Source organism: Lathyrus oleraceus, unplaced genomic scaffold, assembly GCF_024323335.1.
Source record: "Lathyrus oleraceus cultivar Zhongwan6 unplaced genomic scaffold, CAAS_Psat_ZW6_1.0 chrUn0004, whole genome shotgun sequence".
Lineage (NCBI taxonomy): Eukaryota > Viridiplantae > Streptophyta > Magnoliopsida > Fabales > Fabaceae > Lathyrus > Lathyrus oleraceus.
The window spans coordinates 251071-276996 of record NW_026112395.1 but is presented as its reverse complement, the minus strand read 5'-3'; the positions used below and the strand labels follow the sequence as shown (position 1 = coordinate 276996).

At 32.9% G+C, this 25926-nt stretch overlaps 3 protein-coding genes across 3 annotated transcripts; 1 reads left to right on the top strand and 2 right to left on the bottom strand.

The window, feature by feature from the left end:
• The first annotated feature begins 4974 nt into the window (after positions 1-4974).
• On the top strand, positions 4975-6063 carry LOC127110583 (uncharacterized). The gene has a single exon (XM_051046150.1). It carries the CDS (start codon positions 4990-4992, stop codon positions 6061-6063), a length of 1074 nt encoding a protein of 357 aa, XP_050902107.1. The 5' UTR covers positions 4975-4989.
• A 5719-nt stretch (positions 6064-11782) lies between these two features.
• LOC127110560 (protein root UVB sensitive 3) lies at positions 11783-14536 on the bottom strand. Its single transcript, XM_051046128.1, has 10 exons — positions 14349-14536; positions 14141-14204; positions 13707-13790; positions 13331-13413; positions 13098-13227; positions 12897-12989; positions 12610-12748; positions 12469-12509; positions 12190-12377; positions 11783-12085 (listed from the first exon to the last, which is right to left on the bottom strand). The coding sequence occupies exons 1-10, from the start codon at positions 14379-14381 to the stop codon at positions 11987-11989; spliced, it is 954 nt and encodes a 317-aa protein (XP_050902085.1). The 5' UTR covers positions 14382-14536; the 3' UTR covers positions 11783-11986.
• Positions 14537-14686: 150 nt separating this feature from the next.
• LOC127110561 (uncharacterized) lies at positions 14687-15758 on the bottom strand. Its single transcript, XM_051046129.1, has 2 exons — positions 15591-15758; positions 14687-15497 (listed from the first exon to the last, which is right to left on the bottom strand). Exon 2 carries the CDS (start codon positions 15408-15410, stop codon positions 14826-14828), a length of 585 nt encoding a protein of 194 aa, XP_050902086.1. The 5' UTR covers positions 15411-15497; positions 15591-15758; the 3' UTR covers positions 14687-14825.
• Positions 15759-25926: the final 10168 nt, after the last annotated feature.

The window sequence follows — 25926 nt, the reverse complement described above, 5'->3', positions numbered from 1 at the left end:
GAACAAAATATAATACATATGGTATTATGCAGAAAATTAAAACATAGATAGAGAAAGAAAAATGTACACGAAGATATATAATGGTTCGACAATTCGTCATCGATATGCCTACTCTACTCTTCAATGGTTTTAACTATTGGAAACGATAACATCTTCCACTATTTCAAAGTTAATGATACAAATATTTTGGTACAACGAGTTATCATCAAACTAAATAGTAACAACTCAATGCTTTAGCCAACACATATAAAAAACGATATTCCTTTTGCTGATGAAGATTACTCAACTGCTAACACACAAACAAGATCTTCAATGATCTTGATCCAAACACACTTGCAAGACATAATAATCATGCTTCAAACTTCAATTCCGCAATAACTTTTACTCGAATCGGACGAAGACTTATCTGAGCGATTGTTTTAACCAAAAATGATTTGACAACTTGCAACTTTGATATGCGACAACCTTTACCTAGTTCCACCAAAGTCTTCTATGGAGTATTGAGAAACTCTTATCTTGCTCGATATACACCATCTAATACGTTGGACAAGAAGAGATCCTTTCTCCTGATACACAGAACAAATTTCACAGAAAAATATTAGATTCCCTAATGTACCTTTAATCTACCTCTCATACTCAAGCTTTAGAATTGAGCATCACAATAATGGTTTCTTAGTATAAGATTGAAGATGATGAATAATATCTAAAGCATCTCACACAACACAACTACAAACTCTCACAATATTAATATTCTAAGAAGTTTTTCACAAGTTTGAATTAAGGAATAATGTGTGTGAATGAAAAAGCTCTCATGGCTTCTCTCAAGATTCTTGACAAAAGGAGTATTTGGTTCTTGGTGAATATCTTGATTACTCTCAACTAACCATCAATAATGATTATTGAAAAATGATTATCTCACATCAAGTACTTTTTAGAAGAGACACTAATTGGTTAAATATGTGCATGAGGTTTGGCACAAAAAGATGAAAGGAAGAAAATAAGATTTGAGTTAAATCACGAGGTTATGATTTAAATAAAGAAAGAAGGATTTGAATTAAAGGAGTGAAGTGAAGAATTTATTATTTTATTTGAATCATGTTCCATGTCTGTGATTTGAGTCACACTAAATCATGATTCGAATCACAATTGATTTTAAAGAAAAAAATTTGGTTCACATGAGTCAAATCAAATACCATGTGATTCGAGTCAAGAAGTACAATGATTTGAATCACACACTTTCCTAATTCGAATCAAGGTGGCATAACCAAATTATAAACATCTAGGGAAGTGTTTGATTCAAATCATAACATGTATGATTTGAATTAATCTTCACAAAAACCTTGATTTAAGTATTCTAACTTGTGATTAAAGCTACACTCAAGATTTTGACTTACATCAAATTGTATAGGCTAAAAAGATACATTATCATAGGTCCAAAAATAATACATTGAGTATAGGGGTATCTAAAGGTACATGTCTAAAAAAATAGTCAAAATGATCAACTTACAAACAAATTACAAACGAATTACAATAATGCAATAAATCAAATTACACACACATATCAAATTTAGACAGAGCATCACAATAAATGATACTGACTGCAATGCAATTTCAGCTACACGTTCTTGTGCAGGGATGTCCAAGTGGGTGTGGAGTTAGAGTAAGTTCACACAAGGATTGTAAGAAGATTTGTATATGAGTGATTGTTGAGTGAATTGAATCTCCCTTTCTCACCTCATGGCTGAGGTATTTAAATGAATTGTTTAGGCCTGGGTCTTAAGACCTAAGAGATTGGTTATGATACTCTTCTCTCTCTCAGGAATATGGATGTGGAACTGTTACTTCCCTTATTATACTAGAGAATGAATTTTCTTCTTTGATTGTCTTTCTCGTACCATTAGTGGGTCAGGACATGTCACTCCCCATATTTTAGTAAGTGGGTGAGTGACATAACCAACAAGCTATTGATTCAATTAATGGGCATACATTATGAGTAATAGGCGACTACAAACTCTATTTTGGGTGATGCGTGTTATCATCTTGTCCTTGGTGAATCGTATGTTACTTTGTGTAATCCTTTGCAAATACACAAATCAATTACTATTATAAATAAATTTGACTTTTTTTGTTTCATTCGATGATTAATGTATTTAGCCCATATATAATCCATATACATCAACTATTTAATAAAGCAAAAAAGTGAAATTTGCATGTAATAATGACCATAAGGTCTATACCACTACATACTTCAACATATTTATATATAAATAAGGTTTAATGGAGATACAATGACAACGTAAAAAAGTTTTATACTATCACCCAAAGAGAATATATCTTGTATTAATGTTGATTAAATATGAAGACTTTGATAGTAGAATCTTGTGCGTGATTGAAAATCATTCGATAACACTTCTTGTGGAATTGAAATTTTTTGCAATACGATTAGTTTGTACATTTGGTGTAATTCAATAGTTCGATTTAATACATTACAAACTGGTTAAGTACATTTGTGAATCTCTCAATCGATAAGCATAATCTCTTTTACGCAAAAGTTGCTTCCGTCACGTAAAATAAACTCTATTTTTGAAACTTTGATAAAAATATTTATAAACATCTTAAGACATGAGTTTAAAGCCAGTAATGATCAAGTGAAGTATGAATCCCTTATTGCAAGAATGGCCTTGGCTAGAGAAATGGGTGTGTCTAATCTCAAATCCAAAAAGTGATTCTTAACTTGTTACTAGTTAAGTCGCTGCGACTACCAGATGAAGGAAACACAATTTATTAGGTATTTGTAGTAGGTTTAAGAGTTTGCAAAACACTTCAATTCATTCGAACTAACTTACAATCCTAGAGTGGAATACTCAAGAGCTATCCTCTTGTCAAAATTCGCCAACACCAAGTAGTCGGGTCACAACAAAACGATTTCACAAGAAACATTGTGCGTCCTTAACATAGAAAGTAAAGTCGTCAACTTCATAGACTCCTTAGATGCCAAAAGCGGGATGATGTCCTTATTTCAATACCTAACATATTATAAATTGTCCCCGAACAAAGAGGAAGTGAATAAGATAAGAAGGATAATGCAACAAATTCCATCAATACTCAAACCTACATCACGTCCCCATAGAGAGGTCTTGTATTACGTATCCTCGCCTTGGCCGTTTTATCAATGGGGGCGTAAACATCCCAAGTCCTTTTCCTTTAGCACTAGAACAACTAAATTCTTTACTCGTGAGAGTGAATTACTTCACTAAATGAATTGAAGTTGAAGCAATATCAAAGATCACAATAAATAAAGGAAGACGCTTTTATTGGAAATTGGACAATCAATGTGTTCAAGTTACTTGGGGTCTGCATGGGTAACCAATTAATGTGAACCAACTCATTTCTATAATTAAGATACTATTATGCGTTTACTATATTAAAAATCAAACCTTTAACGTTTTCTCCTTCTTCAAAGACTCATTTCTGCATTATTTGGTGTGGTTAGGTCATGAGTGATAGGTTTGAGTGTGTTATCCATCATGGGAGTGTGTTTGTGGAGTTTAACAAATTATGTTACAAGGGGTTAGAGGAGGTTTGACAAGTTGACCCTAATTTATGGAATTATTTTGAGGTTATGGGTGGTTTAAAGGATTTAAAGTATCAAAAAGTGGAAAGTTTTGGTATTCTGATTCAATGGATATTAATGAGCTAGTTTTGTTCAAAGATGATGCAGGAACAAATAGAGTGAAAATGATAGCACGAATTAATGAGAATGTGCATTTATATGTCATGCATCCAGTTTATGGGGAAAATTCAATATTGTCTCTAGAAAACAACGTATGATCCAACAATGTAGAAGAAGACAATTTGAAAGATTTGAATAATGATGTGAAAGGTATTTTTGAAGATTTGAATACTCTGAATAATTTAGCAGATGGCACCTTGGATGATTTAAATAATGGTATAAAAGGAACTTTTTATGATTTGGATACTTTGGAAGATTTGAATAAGGAGGGACCACTGATATAGAAGATTGAGATGCAGTTGACCAAGAATCTTCATGTGAGGATGTTAATTTGGAAGGGGCCATTGTGTCTGTGTTTGAGAAAGAAAGAAAGCACACCGACACAACTTAAATCAAATACACACCAACACTTTCTGTAATCACATTTGAATATCAAGAAAGAAATAATAGCATGTTTGATACAAGTGAAACCCTTAAATAATGATCTTTTTTTATCTTTTTGTTGAGTCATTACATAGTTGACACTCCACGTTGGCAAATGCTAGCGTTTTCTTAACTATGCTAACGTTTTGTTAGCTAAACTAAAGGAAAAAACCAATAATGCTAACGAACCTAATATTAACGGACCAAAGTGTAACGTTTTTTATTAAGGGACTAAAGCGGAACTAAAAATTAACTTAAGGGACCTAATAACTAATTATGCCTAGTTTTTATATATATATATATATATATATATATATATATATATATATATATATATATATATATATATATATATATCAAATGATACCGCTTTTTGATTAACAACATCCTCAAAGATTAACGAGACTTTCTCAGTCGGAAGTGAAGAACCCGAAGTCTCGTAACAACATCTTCTGCATTAAAGGGATCTCTCAGTCGGAAGTGAAGTACTATAAATGCTGAACTGAGCGCAACACTGCAATTCTCCGTTGTTAATCGTGAAATACGGAGGTTCGTTTCTTACTCCAAATTTCTCACTTCCTTTCACTCACTCTCTTCGTTTAGGGTTTTCTCTCATTCTCAATATTGGAAGGAGCAGCCCGTTACCGGCTCCGTTCCGCCCTTCGCACCCGCCATTGACGGCCCTTCTTCAGTCCCCTCTCTCTGCCAAAACCACCGTTGCAGGCGAGGACCTCCCTTCACTCTGTTGTTCATTAATATGTCTTTTTGATTAGATTCAGTTTTCTTTTCAGGCTGTTTGATTTGTAGAACAACATAAAACCTATTAGTTCTTTATGGTTTCAATCCTCAAATTCCGTAGAATCTTCTACACAATAGAAGCCACACGAAAAGAATCATATGGTGCTTTGAGACACTGTCATTCTGAGAAGCTATGTAGAGTAGGGCTTTTCTGGGATTTGGATAACAAACCACCCAATTCAATTCCACCCTATGAAGTTGCCAATAAGCTCAGAATAGCTGCAGCTTCCTTCGGGGTTGTTCGCCATATGGTGGCTTATGCGAATAGCCACACTTTCAGCCATGTCCCTCATGTTGTTCGGGAGAGTCGGAAAGAGAGGCAATTGTTGTATAGTTTGGAGAATAAGGGTGTGATCAAACGTAATGAGCCTCATCTTTGTCGTGTTTGCGGGAGAATGTTTTATACTAATGAAAAACTTGTTAACCATTTCAAGCAGCTGCATGAGCGTGAGCACGCGAAAAGGGTGAATCAGATAGAGTCTGCTAGAGGGAGTAGGAAAGTGAAGTTGGTGGGAAAGTATTCTATGAAAATGGACAAGTATAAGAAGGCTGCAAGGGCTGTTCTGACTCCTAAAGTTGGGTATGGTTTGGCTGATGAGCTGAAACGGGCAGGGTTTTGGGTTCAAACCGTGTTGGATAGGCCGCAAGCTGCAGATGTTGCGCTGCAAAAGCATATGGTGGATATGATGGATCACAGGCGGGTTGAGTGCGTGGTCCTTGTATCGGATGATTCTGATTTTGTTGATGTGATAAAGGAAGCAAAGTTGCGATGTCTCAAGACTGTTGTTATTGGGGATATTAGTAGTAACGGAGTCTTGAAAAGGACTGCCGATACTGCATTTTCCTGGGAGGAAATTTTGATGGGGAAGGCTAAGAAGGAGGCTGTATCGGTTATGGAAAATTGGAAAGATCGTGATATATTGAAAAGGTTGGAGTGGACGTACAATCCAGATGTGGATAAAAAGAAACTCAACATGGATGATGCAGATGCTGAAGCATCTGGAGATGATGATATTGAAGATATCTATGATGAAATTGATAATGACTACAATGATGACAAAGGTTCTTGGTGGAAATTAGGCTCCGATGATAATGATGTTACAAATTGATAATCACTGAAAGCTATCCATTTTATATGTGAAGCTCGTCAAGAAAGCTACTGATATTGTAGATTTTAAGTAGATCAATGCCAACCTAATGCAATTCTTGATAGTTATATATTATGTTTGGTTTGCTGCTTTCCAAATACATTGAACACCATTGTTGGAGGATTCACAGGAGGAGGAGAAACCGGTTCATCCAGGAAGAGATATGCCTGGGAAGTGATGCATATCAGACAAAACCCACTTTTAGAAGAAGATGAAAACTCGATTGTAACCAGTTTTTCTAGAAAAGATGTCGAAGGAGTATTGGCTCACAAGAACGACCCAATGGTAATTAAAGTACAAATTCATGACTGGAGCGTGAAGCGAGTCTTAGTAGCTCCGGGAAGTTCAGCAGATGTTTCATATTGGGATGCATTCAAGAGTATGAATTTTGATATGATCGAGTTGTTACCTTTTAAAGGTACTTTAGTCGACTTCTCCGGAGAACAAGTGCAGGTTCTAGGGTATATGCCTGTGATAACAACTTTTGGAAGTGAAGACAACACGAAAAGTGTCAAGGTTAAGTACTTGATTGTCAATGCCGCGTATCCCTACAACATTATTATTGACAGACTGCCATTCAATATTTTAGAGGCGACATTATCCACTTTATACCTCACACTGAATATCCTCTCGAAGATGACCGTGTAGGGGTAGTAAAAGGTGATCAAAGATTAGCAATGTTATAAAGATATTCTGAAGCTCAAAAAGAAAGCTCAAGTTGATTAACCAATAAAAGGTGATCATTTATAGGTGAATCTAATTGATGTTGATACAAGAGAAGACTCAGCGGAAGATAGTCTGACACCCATCGAGGATGTGAAGAAGGTACAGATTGGTTCCCAAACATCCCAGACGACTCAAATTGGTTCTAATTTGTCTCTAGAGGAGGAAGTCGAGATCATAAGAATATTGAAGGAGAGCATACATATGTTCGCATGGAAACCGACTAACATGTTTGGATTCGATCCAAACATAATTTGCCACCATCTGGCGTTGGATGCAACCATCAAGCCAGTGTCTCAGAGAGAGTAAAGGATGGAGAGGAGAGGAGAAGAGCGATAGAAGATGAAGTCGGAAAGCTTGTGAGGGTCGGTTTCATCCAGGAAATTAAGTACCCGGCCTGGTTGGCTAATATAGTCATGGTAAAAAAGAAAGTGGGAAAGTGGAAAATGTGCATGGATTTCACTGGCTTGAATAAGGCATGTTCCAAAGATCGTTATCTTCTTCCTCACATTGATCGGCTCATCGACGGGGCTTCTGGTCTCTGTCTTCTCAGTATCATGGATGCTTACTCGGGTTACGATCAGATACGGATGAATCCGTTGGATGCTCCTAAGATGGTTCATGACGAACATGAATAATAATTATTATAAGGTGATGCATTTTAGACTAAAAAATGCAGGGGCTACCTACCAAAGACTGATGGATATGGTATTCGCTTGATAGATAGGGCGGAACCTGGAGGTATATGTGGATGATATGGTGATAAAAACCCCATAAAACTGGAAACACGTCAAAGATTTAGAAGAAACATTTGCGTCAATCATAAGTTACAACATGAGGCTTAACTCGGACAAGTGCACTTTCTGGGTACAAGCTGGGAGATTCCTTGGGTTTATGTTGACCAACAGGGGAATAAAAGCAAACCTAGATAAATATCAAGCAATCAATGATATGAGAAGTCCATTAATAGTAAAAGAGGTACAATTGACATTACGTTTGGTCGTTTTATCTCGCTTCTTGTCTTGTGCAAGAGATAAGTCTATTCATTTCTTCGCTGCGGTGAAGAAGTCAGCGAAGTTCCAGTGGACGGAAGAATGTGAAAATGCTTTTAAATAAGTAAAACGTTTCATGGTTGCACCTCTCATCCTGATACGACCGAAGGAGAACCATGTATCATCCTGTATCTGGCCATTTCAGACAAGGCTATGAGTTTCGTGTTAGTCCAAAAGACGGAGGAAGGAGAGAAGCCAATATATTTTGTTAGTAAGGTGCTAAGAGGAGCGGAATTGTGTTATCATAAGATTGAATGTCTTGCATTGGCAGTAGTGATTACAACTCGGAAGTTGAGATACTACTTCCAGGGACACCCTATCATTGTCAGAACCAATTATTCTATCAAGCAGGTCTTGAAGAAACCGGACTTGGCAGGAAGAATGGTGGTATGGGCAATAGATCGTCAGAGTATGATATAGAGTTTGTGCCTCAGAGTAACATCAAATCTCAAATGCTTGTTGATTTCCTGGTTGAATTGAGTGCTTCGGCCTCAGAAGAGTCATCATCCAGATGGACTCCATTTGTGGATGGATCCTTTAATCTTAAAGGAAGTGGAGTTGAGATAGTATTGGAGGGCCCAGGTGACCTGATCTTAGAATATTCTTTGTGTTTTAATTTTTAGGCTAACAATAAATAGGCAGAGTATGAAGCTTTGATTGCAGGAATGAGGTTGGCAAAAGAGGTTGGAGTAATACATTTGCTTGTTCAAACTGTCTCTCAGTTAATCACCAGCCAGGTCAGAGGAGAGTTTCAGAAGAAGGATCCATCGTTAGTCAGATACTTGCAAAAAGCTCTCAAGATATCTCAGACGTTTGTGGAATTTGAGGTAAACCATATTCCCATAGGAGAATGTCATAGTCGACCTCTTAGCCCGGTTAGCGAGCACCAAAGGTTCCGATTTAAGCAAGACGGTAATTCAAGAGACCTTAGAAGCACCGAGTACAGAGGTTGAAGAAGTTATGACATTGGATAATGCAAGGGGATGGATGATACATATTGTTTGGTATTTGACTCAGAATGAGCTACCAAAAGAAATTGTGAAGTTTATTAACTAGCAAATTTATTCTTCCAGCTTCATGAATCTTCAATTCTTCAAGTAACATATCAATCCATTGTGATTGACAAGCTTCAAATGAGGCTACAACATATTTTATCTCACAATATGATAGAGTAACTATTGATTTCTTTTTTGAACTCTGTGAGATTGGTGTTCCATCAATCATAAATAGATAGTCTACATTACTTTTTTTCTTTTTTTTATCTTTTGGATCATTCTTGTCATCTTATCACCTCTCCCTCCAAATTTGAATAACCATATGCAATTGCATCTCCTTTACTATCCGTCTGGTTTGGTATCAAATTCCACAATTGTGCCTTTAACATTCCGAGTGCCCCTTTTTGAAATCATTAGATGACATATTCTTGGCTATTCCATGAATCTTCTCGTCAAGACTACACTTTATTAACCTTGTATTGCATAAGTACATGAAGGAGCCAGTGATTTATATTCAACATACTTCTTTTGTAGAAAGATATTTATGCTTATTTACATAAATTCCATTCCCAATAAATATGACATTGCATTATGACTACCTTGAAGGCTTTTAGCTCCTCTTCATTTGCTCCAATGATCAGCAAATCGTGAACATGTAGACACAATATTAACAACTTCTTATTGCTTTTGTTTTTCTTATATAGACACAATATTAACAATCTTCTGATGTACATTTTGTGAAGTTTAATTGAGGAGGAAAATGTCAATTATTTTATTCCAAATTTTAAATTTCCACTTCAAATCCTATACTATCTCTGATAGTTAATATAATAAAAAAAATATTTTTTAAATTTATTGAAGAATTAATATATTTGAACCGCATATAATTTAGATACATTGATTTTTTTAATGGCTCATTTAATGAAATAGATTTGGGAATTTCTTATTTCCCTCTATTGGATGGAAAAATACTCTATAGAAAATTGAAAATGTCTCTCATATTCCGGAGATACATATCTGAACGCATCAAATGAGCGTCACCTAAGAGTAAAACAAAATTTTATTTCGGAGATGAATCTTCGGGTATTTTGAACAAATATATTGATATTTGAGCAGCCCAGTGAATATTCTGGAGATGCATCTTCGGAGGTTTGGGACGGGATTTTGAAATATCTGTCACATTTGCATATCTGGTATTTACGGAGTTGTATTTCCGAAATAAATTGATAAAACACTCACAAGCACAATCACAAACCCATACTTGCTTTCAACTCCAAACCCTTTACAAAAATCATTTCATTCTCAATCAACATTTTCACTCCAAATCTGCATTCTTGTATTTCATCAAATGATCGTATTATGTATATTGGGTGTCTTTCAAAATCACGACACTTTGTTCAGCGGAGTGGACGACTCATTCAACAACAAAAGTCGAGACTTGGCCGGATCAATTTGTGGAAAGGATGAAGACTTCACCAAATTGAGTGGCATTGAAAGAGAATCAAATGCACAAAATTCAAAGGGGGACCACCCATACTTATAGATTTAGCCGACGGAAAATCTTTCTATTCTTTTTAGTTTTTCGTCATCAATTAATTGTATGTAATTGTGTACTAGTATTAATGAAGTGTAATATATACGATTTCAAATATTTTAATCCATTGTGATGTTTGTCAAAAAAAATTGTCCATTTGCCAAACAAAACACACAGATTATGTTTTCTATTTAGATTAGAAGAAGTTTTGGGTATGCATCTCCAGAATAAGATAATAGGGTGGTACCGGAGATGCATCTCCGGAATCTCGATATAATTTTTTTATGTTCATGTTTGTCTACAACTTTTATAAATATAGACTCATGTTTTTTATTTCATATAAACATAAAATGCCGCAAATGAAAATAATCTGATATTTCACAAATGTCTCCTTTTCCAGCGCAACACCCAGGCGGAAATTAAAGATCAATGAGTACACCTCTTTTGCAGATATGCAATACGAAGTGCATAATCTTCTACCTTACCGAGAAAATTGAAAAATTGTGAAGTTCGAATATCGTTCACTGTCAATTAACAACGAAGACAAGATTGAATTCAACAACTATGAGATTAAGACAAATGCAAATGTAAGGACTATGTGGAATATATTTTTCCGTTTCGAAACAAAAGTTCTGATCGAGGTGGAAGCGACAATTTCAAGACCGATCAAAGATAATTGTGAAGATGTTGTATCGTCCACCTGAATATTGAAATATAATGTCTGATTGTATGTTAACATCACCTGTAATGTTGATTTTATGTTATGAATGGTCATTTTATTTTGTTAAAATACAACTTTATAGTTTTTTCTTTTATTTTTCTGTCTCAGTATGCTACGGAGATGCATCTACGGACAGATTCAGAAGATACATCTCCAAATCAAAAAAAAGTCACGCTCAATAATTGGGTTAGATCGCGTGTGTTTGGGATGCGTTTGGAGATGCAACTCCGAAATTTAGAAACACTTTTGTATTTTCACGTGGTGCCCTAATAATATATAAGGTGCATTAAGAAATCTCCAATAAATTTTACATCTACTTAGATGCATAGTCCAATCTCTATATTGTTATTTCCACACATTATTGTTCTTGTCAATATTCTTGAGTTTCATGGTTGAATACTAAACCATTTAAAGCTTTATTAAAATTAATTGGCTCTAACTCTGCAGTGGTGACCTTATTAACTAAGTAATCGTCTTATGTGATTACTAGATTAGGAAACACATCATAACTCCTAATTGATTGAGTTATAGTCCTATTTGATCTTAAACTTTTTTCAGGAACCTCAGTGTTTCAGTTGGTCTTCTTTTAATACAACAACTTTTATATCATTTCATACATATCTTCATTGTTAGAACTTCTGCTTACCGTGACTAGTTTCTAGTTCCAACTTTTCTTTTCATCAAATATCACATCTCTCAGTGATTACAAGTTTGTTTTATTTTAAAGCATATAATTTGTATTTTGACAGTTACATGATCAAATTTCTCTATTTTGACAGAACTTCAATAAAACCATAAACATGTTGTACAATCATAAATAACTCAGTCCATCGAGTCCTTCCATTAGCTTCCTCTTCGCCTAATCGTTTTTTTCGGTCGCTGATTGGTGTATCCAGTTTGCTCTCCATATGATAGGTGACGATAGGAGCCGTTCTGTTTTCCACCCTAATGACTTGACCTGTACCAAACAGACTCAGTTTCGATAAACTCTTCAAAAGAATCTTACAATAACCGAGTTATTTAGACGATGCCTTAGTTTTCCATCCATATTCAAATATGTACCTTCTGAATAAATACTTCATACTGATTTTCCATCCATGTTTGGCTGTCTGAATGCAAAGATTTGCTTTTATAAGCATTATTTGCAAGGACAAGAGCGTGAATAAAGGACTTTAGGATATCAGCGCCATTTGAATCTTTATGAACAATAACGTTAACGATTCCTTTCTTTTCCACTAGTAAGTACTTGGCTAAATACAGCATCGAGAAAACGAAATAAGGTTTTAAGACTTAAAGTAAGAAGCGGAAAGCAAGTAGTTGAATTTTTTTTGAGAAATTAACCTTTTGTGTAGTAAGATGCTACCGAAAGCAAATGCTCCTTACTGTACAAAGAGAGTTTTCTAAGTAAGCTTTATGAATGGCATTTCAAAGAAGAAATTTGTTATCTATGATGAGGGCACGGACTAAATTTTAGAAACTCACATTTCCATTTCATCGAATGAAGAAATCCTTGTGCCTAAACGTACTTTTGTATCCAATGAATTAGCCTTCTTTGAATGCCATGGAGTTAGTTGTATCGGTAAAACATGCTCCAGTGAAGAGACCTGTTTAGGGGAGAGAACTGGCAAAAAGTTTAGAAGCAGGCATTAATATAGAGAGAAACAATGAGAACAGAATAAGCTAGTTTCTAAATTGGAAATAACATTCTCTTTCACAGGGTGCTAACTCTAACATCAAAGATAAGTCGTAAAAATGGAAACAGATAATACCTTGGCCAGTCTCGGTGAAATGGTGCAAAAGAATAGAGCTTCTTTCAGGGTTTAGTGAGTTCAGTGCCAAGCATCGAACAGCTCGGTAGTTTGCTACATTGAAACAAGCTTTTAATATATAGCCTCATTTTCTTTTAATGTTCTTCACAATTCCAAAACTCGAAAGAATGCATAAAAACAAATTACAATTTGAAAACATACCATACATATGAAACATGGTCAGAGACAAAAAAGAAAACCAAATTGCTAGTGGGTGTCCAATAGTAATGCGAGCAACAAGCATTCCCAGTGCCATGCCAACCATCGTAGCCACAGTGTCTTGACTTCCTTCCTATTGATGTATGTTCACAAATCAAAATATCTCTATTTTTAATGCCCTACTAAATAAAAGACTTAATGATAATCTAAACAGTTAATATTAATACAATTTATACCTTAGCAGATATATCTGCAGCATTATCCTGAAGAGCAAAATGTTGAGTCAAAGCTGCTCTAGTGGCTCCACTCGCAACTCCGGCTAGTTCAAAATCATGATTTAAGAAGCAAAATATTAATTTAAAAAAAATTCAAATACGATATCAATCGGGAAATAAAAGAAGAAAAAGAGTATCCTGATTTTGGATAATTCCAAGCATATATTTCTGTTTAACAGCTTTAATTCTTAGGAAATGGTTTAGTCTATAATGTAACATCAACTTATCTTACAAAATTACTGACATGGAAACTAAAGAGAAGTAAAAAATTACAGAAACTAACTAATAAATTATGTTACAGATCTATTTTTGAAGTTAAAGAAATGTTGGAACTTACTGAAAGATCTTGATATGCTTCCTAAGCAAACAATAAAAACAAAAGCTGATGGAAACAATGGTGAAATGAGGTCCATTAGCATACCTGCAATCGGTTCATACAACTTAACAGATTGATATGAGATACAAAGATTGCAATGTAGACGATCAAATATAACAATGTAGCATCAATAAAAGATATATTGAAGCCTTCCGGCATCATTCTCCCCTTACGACCAAATAGTGTTATGTTGTTTGGTCGAAAGGGGAGAATGATGCACATGTAGGCCTCAAGATTCATTTCCAATCTCAGTCCTTGAATTGATATACTATGAAACTAACATTCAATCGGTTAAACTATTATTGGCCTATGCCTATACATCACAGGAAAATTTTCATAAAGAACATGGTTACACAAATCTCTTCTATAAAAAGACGAAGTGTCAAATAATCTACCAAGATCGTTCATGAGATCTGCAACCAGACGCCACATTTTTGCATTGCTATCAAGATTTGATCCCTGCAGCATATACAATAAATAGAAATATAGTTAATAAATCATGCTTTCAGAATCATTTGAGTGGAGATTGAACCCGCATAGAGTTATTGCTGCATATTTCATTTCAAAATTAATAAGAACTATAATTTCATTTGAGATACAGACCTGGTAGAACGTGAATAAGATTCCTCCAACCATGCCAGTTAGATCTCTCAAAAACCACTGGAAATAGTTTCAACATTCAATACCAACACAATGCAGCCTAAGAAACACTAAAAGCAACTTACCAAAATAAAACCAAAAAAGACAAACAGCCCCAAGCCCGACACCATGCAAACACCAGACATGATACTCACACGTTGGGACATTAATAATAATTTGAAAAATGAAAGTAACCACATGTGTCGGTTTCTGACACTGACACAGACTCGTGTTGAACACCAGACAAGAGTTTACACAAACAAATTTAAATTGTAAAATCATGATTGAAAAACTGAAATATGTATTTGGAAAGCAGCAAACCAAACATAATATATAACTATCAAGAATTGCATTAGGTTGGCATTGATCTACTTAAAATCTACAATATCAGTAGCTTTCTTGACGAGCTTCACATGTAAGATGGATAGCTTTCAGTGATTATCAATTTGTAACATCATTATCATCGGAGTCTAATTTCCACCAAGAACCTTTGTCATCATTGTAGTCATTATCAATTTCATCATAGATATCTTCAATATCATCATCTCCAGATGCTTCAGCATCTGCATCATCCATGTTGAGTTTCTTTTTATCCACATCTGGATTGTACGTCCACTCCAACCTTTTCAATATATCACGATCTTTCCAATTTTCCATAACCGATACAGCCTCCTTCTTAGCCTTCCCCATCAAAATTTCCTCCCAGGAAAATGCAGTATCGGCAGTCCTTTTCAAGACTCCGTTACTACTAATATCCCCAATAACAACAGTCTTGAGACATCGCAACTTTGCTTCCTTTATCACATCAACAAAATCAGAATCATCTGATACAAGGACCACGCACTCAACCCGCCTGTGATCCATCATATCCACCATATGCTTTTGCAGCGCAACATCTGTAGCTTGCGGCCTATCCAACACGGTTTGAACCCAAAACCCTGCCCGTTTCAGCTCATCAGCCAAACCATACCCAACTTTAGGAGTCAGAACAGCCCTTGCATCCTTCTTATACTTGTCCATTTTCATAGAATACTTTCCCACCAATTTCACTTTCCTACTCCCTCTAGCAGACTCTATCTGATTCACCCTTTTCGCGTGCTCACGCTCATGCAGCTGCTTGAAATGGTTAACAAGTTTTTCATTAGTATAAAACTTTCTCCCGCAAACACGACAAAGGAAGTGAGAAATTTGGAGTAAGAAACGAACCTCCGTATTTCACGATTAACAACGGAGAATTGCAGTGTTGCGCTCAGTTCAGCATTTATAGTACTTCACTTCCGACTGAGAGATCCCTTTAATGCAGAAGATGTTGTTACGAGACTTCGGGTTCTTCACTTCCGACTGAGAAAGTCTCGTTAATCTTTGAGGATGTTGTTAATCAAAAAGCGGTATCATTTGATATATATATATATATATATATATAAACTAGGCATAATTAGTTATTAGGTCCCTTAAGTTAATTTTTAGTTCCGCTTTAGTCCCTTAATTAAAAAACGTTACTCTTTGGTCCATTAATATTAGGTTCGTTAGCATTATTGGTCTCTTCCTTTAGTTTAGCTAACAAAACGTTAGCATAGCTAAGAAAACGCTAGCATTTGTCAACGTGGAGTGTCAACTATGTAATGACTCAATAAAAAAATAAAAAAAAATCATTATTTAAGGGTTTCACTTGTATCAAACATGCTATTATTTCTTTCTTGATATTCAAATGTGATTACAGAAAGTGTTGGTGTGTATTTGATTTAAGTTGTGTCGGTGTGTTTTCTTTCTTTCTCAAACACAGACACAATGGCCCCTTCCAAATTAACATCCTCACATGAAGATTCTTGGTCAACTGCATCTCAATCTTCTATATCAGTGGTCCCTCCTTATTCAAATCTTCCAAAGTATCCAAATCATAAAAAGTTCCTTTTATACCATTATTTAAATCATCCAAGGTGCCACAATACTTCTACCTTCGAAAAACACGAAACCCTTTACACGAATGTGACCGTTTTTAAAACTCTGTTTATTTCCAAGTTCAGAAAACAATTTTAGTTTAAAAAAATTAATAGTCTGATAGTTTTTTATTTTTTTGTGTTAAGATGTTTTCTCGATTTGGAAAGAAGGAAAAAGGTGAAGAAAATAAAAAAAAAAATATAGGAAGAAGATTAAGATATAATAGCGGTTTTTCTAAGTTTGCAGTGATTAAGAATTTTATCAATTTATGTTGATAAAACATTTTTCGGGCAGGACTAATGAAATCTTTTCTAATTTTCTTGTGATTATATGATTTTTCTTAAAATAGTTGGTCTGAAACTATAACTTATATTTAATATTTACTTTTAAATTATGGATTTTTAAAATTTAGATCTTTTTTGTATATGAATAGAAATGATGAATTTATGGGTTTTAAAATATTTATATTTGATTCGGATATTGTTACAAGTTTAAAATAAATATTTATGTTTGATTCGGATATTGTTACAAGTTTGGAGACTCGAACATTAGTTGCAAAACCAATATGTATTCATGAGAGTGACGTAGACCCAAGATTTTGTTGCATAGGGAGTTGTGGTCCTGACTTTTCTACAGATTGCATCAATAAGGGATATGTACAAGGTGGAGAGTGTAATTCTCAACTTGAAAATAAGTGTTTTTGTTTAGTATAATGAGTTAAAATTTCTTGCTATAATTCTTGAAAATAATATATGCACTTGTTTTTTTGGCTTTAGAACTTATAGTATGTAAGAACTATTTATTTGAGAACCATAAACTTAATTATGAATAAAAGCACTTTAAAATATATATATTTGTCCAATAAGAATCCATGATACAAATTTTTATGGTTGTTTGCTATGGTTTTGAGATAAAGATAATAATTTATATTGTAGAGTTCAATTTTGAATAGTTATTTCTAAAATCGGATCAAAATAGATCTAATTTAATGTGATTTATTTTGAATAAAATGTTAAATGTTAAAATTATTAAATTGAAGTTTTTAATTATAATATTTCAAAGATGCGGTAAAATAATAAGTTTGGCTTAAAATATACCATATTAATACTTAACATTAGAAAATTAATTTTTTTGAATTTGTTTAGAATCCTAATATCTGGCCTGAATATGGTATCAAAAGTTTAGTTTAAGATCTGACGGACCACTTGGTATCAAATGTGATTTGGTAAGATCAATGTACTCGGTTGCTGTAACAATTTTACCTCCAATTCTATCTTAAGTCTTCGTAGCATTATTGAAGTCACCAAGCAAGCACCAAAGACCCTATTGTTGACCATGATTAAATTCAATATCTTTCCACAAAATTCTTCTTTGATCAAGGGTATAAAGGGCATAGATAGCAGTTAATAAATATTGAAACTTTCCTTGAAGATCATACACACCATAGTGAACTAATTGGCTAGTACTACTAATTACCTTAATGTCAACGTAAGTATTATCCTAGACTATCCAAATACTACAATTAGCATGATTGTCATAGTTATCAAGATAAGTACCTTGAAGATGAATCAACTTCCTGATATTAGTAGCATTCCCTTTCTTCACCCTAGTTTCCAATAAGATAGAAATGTTGTGTCGAAACTCTAGGAGACGGGAGCTAATTTACCTAAGCTTACCCTTCTTATTTAGCTGCAGAGTGTTCCAAGCAAGCATCATGTTCCAATATCTTGGTACACCACATGATCATTCTCAATCCCTAATACCTAAAAAATGTTGGGCATTGAACTCTTATTGGTGTCCCTTCCTGAACTATTCCTTTGCTCTTGTCTGTGTCACTGCTATGTACTTTTGTCCATTCTCTATTTTATTCTTCAGTTTGAGTAACAGTGCTAGTTCCTTTAGGTTTATAAAGAGTTTTTGTTTCTAACTCAGGTGGTTTCCCTCGTGGTTTCCACTGCATTTTTGGCTTTGATACACCAAAATTATGGCCCACCTTTTGGCATTTTTCACAGAAAGCAGGTTTCCGTTCATATTTCACTGCCTGGATAATTCTACGCCCTTCACTATCTTTAATCGTAATATATGTATTAAACGCTTGTGTGACATCCACAAGAGTTCTAGCATGTGAGTCTCTTAACTTATTTGTAGTGCTTTCATCTAGGAGTAAATGAGTTCCAAGTGCACTACCGATTTTGCTAAGACTCTTGTGTCCCAAATGGGTATCTATGGAAGTTTGATCCAAATAGGAAGGGATCTCAACATATATTCGTTTTTGTTAAGATCTGGTGGTCATTTCCTAAGTAACATAGGCATACTTCTGATAGTATAAGGCCTTTACATCCTAACAGATTCCATATCATTGTGAGTTCTGAACTTTAGCAGAAAGTACACATAATCATGATAGTACATATCAGGGAGTTGTACAAAGTTCCCTGGCCTAGTCATGAATTATTTCACCATATTCATGCCGACTTCCCCTCCTAGGACATACATGAATAATGCCCATTCCTAAAACTTAACCTCAGAAGTGATATCCCCCTTCTCAATTTCGATTATAAAATAAGGGTTAGGGTTGTCATTATGACAAGTTTAGATTTATAATAAGTAGATAATAAATTATAATTAATTTTCACCGACAATCGAAATAAGTGTTGCAATACTCTTACCTTCTAATAACGCGAAAACCTTGACACGAATGTGACCGTTTTTAAAACCCTTTTTATTTCTAGGTTTAGAAAACAATTTTAGTTAAAAAAATAATTTAAAATATGATTTTTTTTTTGTGTTAAGAGGTTTTATGGACTTGGATAGAAGGTAAAGGTGCAGAAAATAAAAAAAATTAGGAAGAAGATTAAGATATAATAGCGTTTTTTCTAAGATATGATAAAATCTTTTCTAATTTTACCGTGATTATATGCTTTTTCTTAAAATAGTTGGTTTGAAACTATAATTTATGTTTAACATTACTTTTAAATTATGGATTTTTAAGATTCAGATCTTTTTTGTCTATGAAGAAAAATGATGAATTTATGAATTTTAATAATAGAGTTAATTTTCAGATATGAATGGAAATAATGAAGTTAATTTTAAAATAAAATATCATCATTAGGACAATTTTTCAGCCTATATATTGGAGGTAGTTTTAGCCTCTTGTAAATAAGAAGTAAATTCATATAAGGTGAAATCCAAATAAGGTGATATCCAAAACATGACTTCTCAACGTTGTCACTTTTCTTATATTCTAGTTGTTTTATGCATGAATTTTATCATGATATCAGGTAAGTCGAATTTCTTTTCTATATTTTTTATGTATATTTTTTAGATAAATAACTTATTTGTTTAAAATCACTATTTATGTTTGATTCAGATATTGTTACATGTTTGGAGACTCGAACATTAGTTGAAAAACCAATATGTATTCATGAGAGTGGCGTAGACCCAAGATTTTGCTGCGTAGGGAGTTGTAGTCCTGATTGTTCTACAGATTGCATCAATAAGGGATATGTACAAGGTGGAGAGTGTAATTCTCAACTTGAAAATAAGTGTTGTTGTTTAGTATAATGATTTACAATTTCTTGCTATAATTCTTGAAAATAATAGATGCACCTTTTTTTGGCTTAAGAACTAATAGTGTGTAAGAACTATTTATTTGAGAATCAATGATTCAATATTATATTTGTTCATTAAGAATCAATGATACAATTTTTTTTGGGTGTTTGCTACAGTTTTGGGATAAAGATAATGTTTTATATTGTAGGGTTCCATTTTGAATAGTTATTTCTAAAATTGATCAAAATAGATATAATTTAATGTGATTTATTTTGAATAAAATGTAAAATGTTAAAAATTATAAATTGAAGTTTTTAATATAACTAGTAAAGGACCCGTGCGTTCGCGGCATACTTCAACGAATATTCCTTCTGGTTAAGATCTTGTTGTCATTCCCTAAGTAACATAGGCATACTTCTGATAGTATAAGGCATATTCATCCTAACAGATTCCATATCCTTGTGAGTTCTGAACTTTAGCAGAAAGCACACATAATCATGATAGTACATATCAGGGAGCTGTACAAAGTTCCATGACCTAGTCATGAACTGTTTCACCATATTCATGCAGACTTCCCCTCCAAGGACATACAAGAATAATGCTCATTCCTAAAACTTCACCTCAGATGTGATATCCTCCTTCTCAATTTCAATTTCAATTTCATCATTGACACGTTTTTGCACAACATACTCAATACGCATTCATTTTGTTGGCTTTCTATTTTCAGATAAAACACCGACCCATAACTGCCTAGGTTATTTGGTTTCTTCTGGTGTTTCCATCTCTAGGGTTAGGTTATATGGTTCCGCCTTTTCACTTGCTGGTTGTTCCTTTCTGTTTTTTAATAGGAGTATAGCCACATGACCTTTCAGTCGATTTAGCATTAACATGGTTGTTGGTATCATGTTGAACATAATCCATCGTACGCAACAGGTGCGATGCCGATAGATGCACCGCTTTCTTCGGTTGCCCTAGTCCAAGACTTCCCATGTTGAAATATTTATAATTATTGTGATTCATGTTATTGAATATACATAAAATAAAACAAATAGAAAATAATGAGAATAATTTAGAAAGAAATTTTTTATAAGTTTTTTTAAATTTTATTTTGAAAATATATTAGAAATTTTGTATTCTATAACTATATTTTTTAAATTTTTTATTATTATTACCTATTACCTAAACATAAACTCTTAATTTATAATGAAAATAATGATTTATTCAATTGGGAGAAGAGAGAAACATTTGTTTTAATATTCGTAGGCATATTTAATTAATTAAATCAACTTTATATTAAAAGTATTTTTTAAAATATTTATTGTTAATATATATATATATATATATATATATATATATATATATATATATATATATATATATATATATATATATATATATATATATATATATATATATATATATATATATATATATAAATATATAATTATTTATTGATAAATCTACTTAGTATAAAATTAGGGTTAGAGTTGTCATTATGTCAACCTTAGATTTATAATAAGTAGATAAATAACTTATTTGTTTAAAATAATTATTTATGTTTGATTAAGATATTGTTACAAGTTTGGAGACTCGAACATTAGTCGAAAAACCAATTTGTATTCTTGAGAGTGACGTAGATCCAAGATTTTGCTGCATAGGGAGTTGTAGTCCTGACTGTTCTTTAGATTGCATCAATAAGGGATATGTACAAGGTGGAGAGTGTAATTCTCAACTTGAAAATAATTGTTGTTGAGTATAATGAGTTACAATTTCTTGCTATAATTCTTGAAAATAATAGATGCACTTTTTTTTTGGCTTTAGAACTTATAGTGTGTAAGAACTATTTATTTGAGACCCGTAAACTTGATTATGAATAAAAAGCACTTTAAAATCTACAATAAGAATCAATGATACATATTAGTATGTGTGTTTGCTACAATTTTGAGATAAAGATAATAATTTATATTGTAGGGTTCAATTTATAATATTTAATTCTAAAATCCGATCAAAATAGATCTAATTTAATGTGATTTATTTTGAATAAAATGTTAAATGTTAAAATTTATAAATTGAAGTTTTTAATTATAATATTGCAAATATGCGCTAAAAGAAAAATTGTTGAATTTGTTAAGAATCCTAATATATGGAATGAATATGTGTAGATTGAGTTAGGTCTAACTATATTTCTTAATATGGTATCAAAAGTTTAGTTTAAGATCTGACGGACCACTTGGTATAATATGTGATTTGTTAAGATCAATGTACTCGGGTGCTGTAACAATTTTACCTTCAATTCTATCGTGAGTCTTCGTAGCATTATTGAAGTCACCAAGCAATCACAAAAGACCCTACTGTTGACCACGATTAACTTCAATATCTTTCCATAAAATTCTTCTTTGATCAAGGGTATAAAGGGCATAAATAGCAGTTAATTAATATTGAAACTTTCCTTGAAGATCATACACACCATAGTGAACTAATTGGCTAGTACTACTAATGACCTTAATGTCAACACAAGTATTATCCGAAACTATCCAAATACTACCATTAGCATGATTATCATAGTTATCAAGTAAGTACCTTGAAGATGAATCAACTTCGTGATATTAGTAGCATTATCTTTCTTCACCCTAGTTTCCAATAAGATAGAAATGTTGGGTCGAAACTCTAGGAGACGGGAGCTAATTTCCCTGAGCTTTCCCTTTTTATTTAGCTGCAAAACGTTCCAAGTAAGCATCATGTTCCAATATCTTGGTACACCACATGATCACTCTCAATCCCCAGTGCCTCAAAAACATTGGGCATTGAACTCTTATTGGTGTCCCTTCCTGAACTATTCATTTGCTCTTGTCTGTGTCGTTGCTATGTACCTTTGTCCATTCTCTATTTTCTTCTTTAGTTTGAGTAACAGTGCTAGTTCCTTTAGGTTTATAAAGAGTTTTTGTTTCTAACTCAGGTGGTTCGCTCGTGGTTTCCACTGCAGTTTTGGCTTTGATACACCAAACTTATGGCCCACATTTTGGCATTTTTCACAGAAAGCAGGTTTCCATTCATATTCCACCGTCTGGATCATTCTATGCCCTTCGTTATCTTTAATCGTAATATATGTCTTAAGCATTTGTGTGACATCCACTTCCACTAGAATTCTAGCATGTGAGACTCTTAACTTATTTGTAGTGCTTTCATCTGGGAGTAAATGAGTTCCAAGTGCATTACCGATTTTGTTAAGACTTTTGGGTCCCAAAAGGTGGAGAGATAACTATGGAAGTTTTATCCAAATAGGGAGGGATCTCAACATATATTCGTTCTTGTTAAGATCTGGTGGTCATTTCCTAATTAACATAGGCATACTTGTGATAGTATAAGGCTTATTCATCCTAATAGATTCCATATCCTTGTGAGTTCTGAACTTTAGCAGAAAGTACACATAATCATGGTAGTACATATCAGGGAGCTGTACAAAGTTCCCTGACCTAGTCATGAATTGTTTCACCATATTCATGCCGACTTCCCCTCCTAGGACATACATGAATAATGCTCATTCCTAAAACTTCACCTGAGAAGCGATTTCCTCCTTCTCAATTTAAATTTCAATTTCACCATTGACAAGTCTTTGCATAACATACTCAATAGTACTTCCTTTTGTTGGGTTTCTATTTTTTAGATAGAACATCGACCCATAGCTTCCTATGTTCTTTGGTTTCGACTTGTGTTTCCATCTCTAGGGTCGGGTTATATGGTTCCTCCTTTTCACTTTCTTATTGTTCCTTTCTTTTTTCAATCAGAGTATCGCCATGAGAGCCTTCAGTCGATCTAGCATTAAAAGGACTGTTGGTATCATGTTGAATATCATCCACCGTAAGCAATAGGTGTTACGCTGATACATGCACCGCTTTCTTCGGCTGCCCTAGTCCCGGACATCCCATGTTGAAATTTTTATCATTATTGTGATTCATGTTATTGAATATACATAAAATAAAAGAAATAAAAAATAATGGGAATAATTTACAAATAATTCTTTTTATAAAAAAATTTAAATTTTATTTTGAAAATATATTAGAAATTTTGTATTCAATAACTATATTATTTTAATATTTTATTATTATTATTACCTATTACCTAAACATAAACTATTAATTTATATTAAATTTAATGATTTATTCAATGGGGAGAAGAGAGAAAAAATTTAATCTAATATTGGTAGGGATATTTAATTAATTAATTAATTAATTATATATATATATATATATATATATATATATATATATATATATATATATATATATATATATATATATATATATATATATATATATATATATATATATAATTGATTATTGATGAATGTATGTATTATAAAATAAGGGTTAGGTTTGTCATTATGACAAAATTAGATTTATAAGACGTAGATAATAAATTATAATTAATTTTCACCGACAATAGAAATAAGTGGCACAATACTTGTACCTTCTAAAAACGCGAAACCCTTGACATGAATGTGACCGTTTTAAAAACCCTTTTTATTTCTAGGTTTAGAAAACAATTTTAGTTAAAAAAGATTAAAAATATGATAGTTTTTTTTTGTGTTAAGATGTTTTATGGACTTGGATAGAAGGTGAAGGTGAAGAAAATAAAAAAATTTAGTAAGAAGATTAATATATAATAGCGTTTTTTCTAAGATATAATAAAATCTTTTCTAATTTTGCCATGATTATATGTTTTTTCTTAAAATAGTTGGTTTGAAACTAAAATTTATGTTTAATATTACTTTTAAATTATGGATTTTTAAGATTAAGATCTTTTTTGTATATGAATAGAAATGATGAATTTATGAATTTTAATAATGGAGTTAATTTTCAGATATGAATGGAAATAATGAAGTTAATTTTTAAAATAAAATATTATCATTAGGACAATTTTTCAGCCTATAAATTGGAGGTAGTTTTAGTCTCTTGTAAATAAAAGTAAACTCATATAGGGTGAAATCCAAATAAAGTGATATCAAAAACATGACTTCTCAACGTTTTATGAATGAATTTTATCATGATATCAGGTAAGTGGAATTTCTTTTCTATCTTTTTTTATGTATATTTTTTAGATAAATAGCTTATTTGTTTAAAATAACTATTTATGTTTGATTCAGGTATTGTTAGAAGTTTGGAGACTCGAACATTAGTTGAAAAACCAATATGTATTCATGAGAGTGACGTAGACCCAAGATTTTGCTGCATAGGGAGTTGCAGTCCTGACTGTTCTACAGATTGCATCAATAAGGGATATGTACAAGGTGGAGAGTGTAATTTTCAACTTGAAAATAAGTGTTGTTGTTTAGTATAATGATTTACAATTTCTTAATATAATCCTTGAAAATAATAGATGCACTTTTTTTTTGCTTTAGAATTTATAGTGCGTAAGAACTATTTATTTGAGAATCAATTATTCAAATTTATATTTGTTCATTAAGAATCACTGATACAAATTTTTATGAGTGTTTGCTATGGTGTTTAGATAAAGATAATGTTTTTTATTGTAGGGTTCAATTTTTAATAGTTATTTCTAAAATCCGACCAAAATAGATCTAATTTAATGTTATTTATTTTGAATAAAATGTAAACTGTTAAAATTTATAAATTGAAGTTTTCAATTATAATATTGGAAAAATGCGGTAAAACAATTGGTTTGGCTTAAAATATACCATATTAAAACTTAAAATTAAAAAATTAAATTTATTGAATTTGTTTAGAATCCTAATATGTTGCAGGAATTTGTGTAGATTGAGTTAGCTCTAACTAAACGTTTGGTTTAAGATCTGACGGACCACTTGGTATCAAATGTGATTTGGTTAGGCCAATGTGCTCGGTTGCTGTAACCATTTTACCTCCAATTCTATCTTGAGTCTTCGTAACATTATTGAAGTCACCAACCAAGCACGATAGACCCTACTGTTGACCATGAATAGCTTCAATATCTTTCCACAAAATTCTTCTTTGATCAAGGGTACCAAGGGCATAGATAGTAGTTAGCCAATATTGAAACTTTCCTTGAAGATCATACG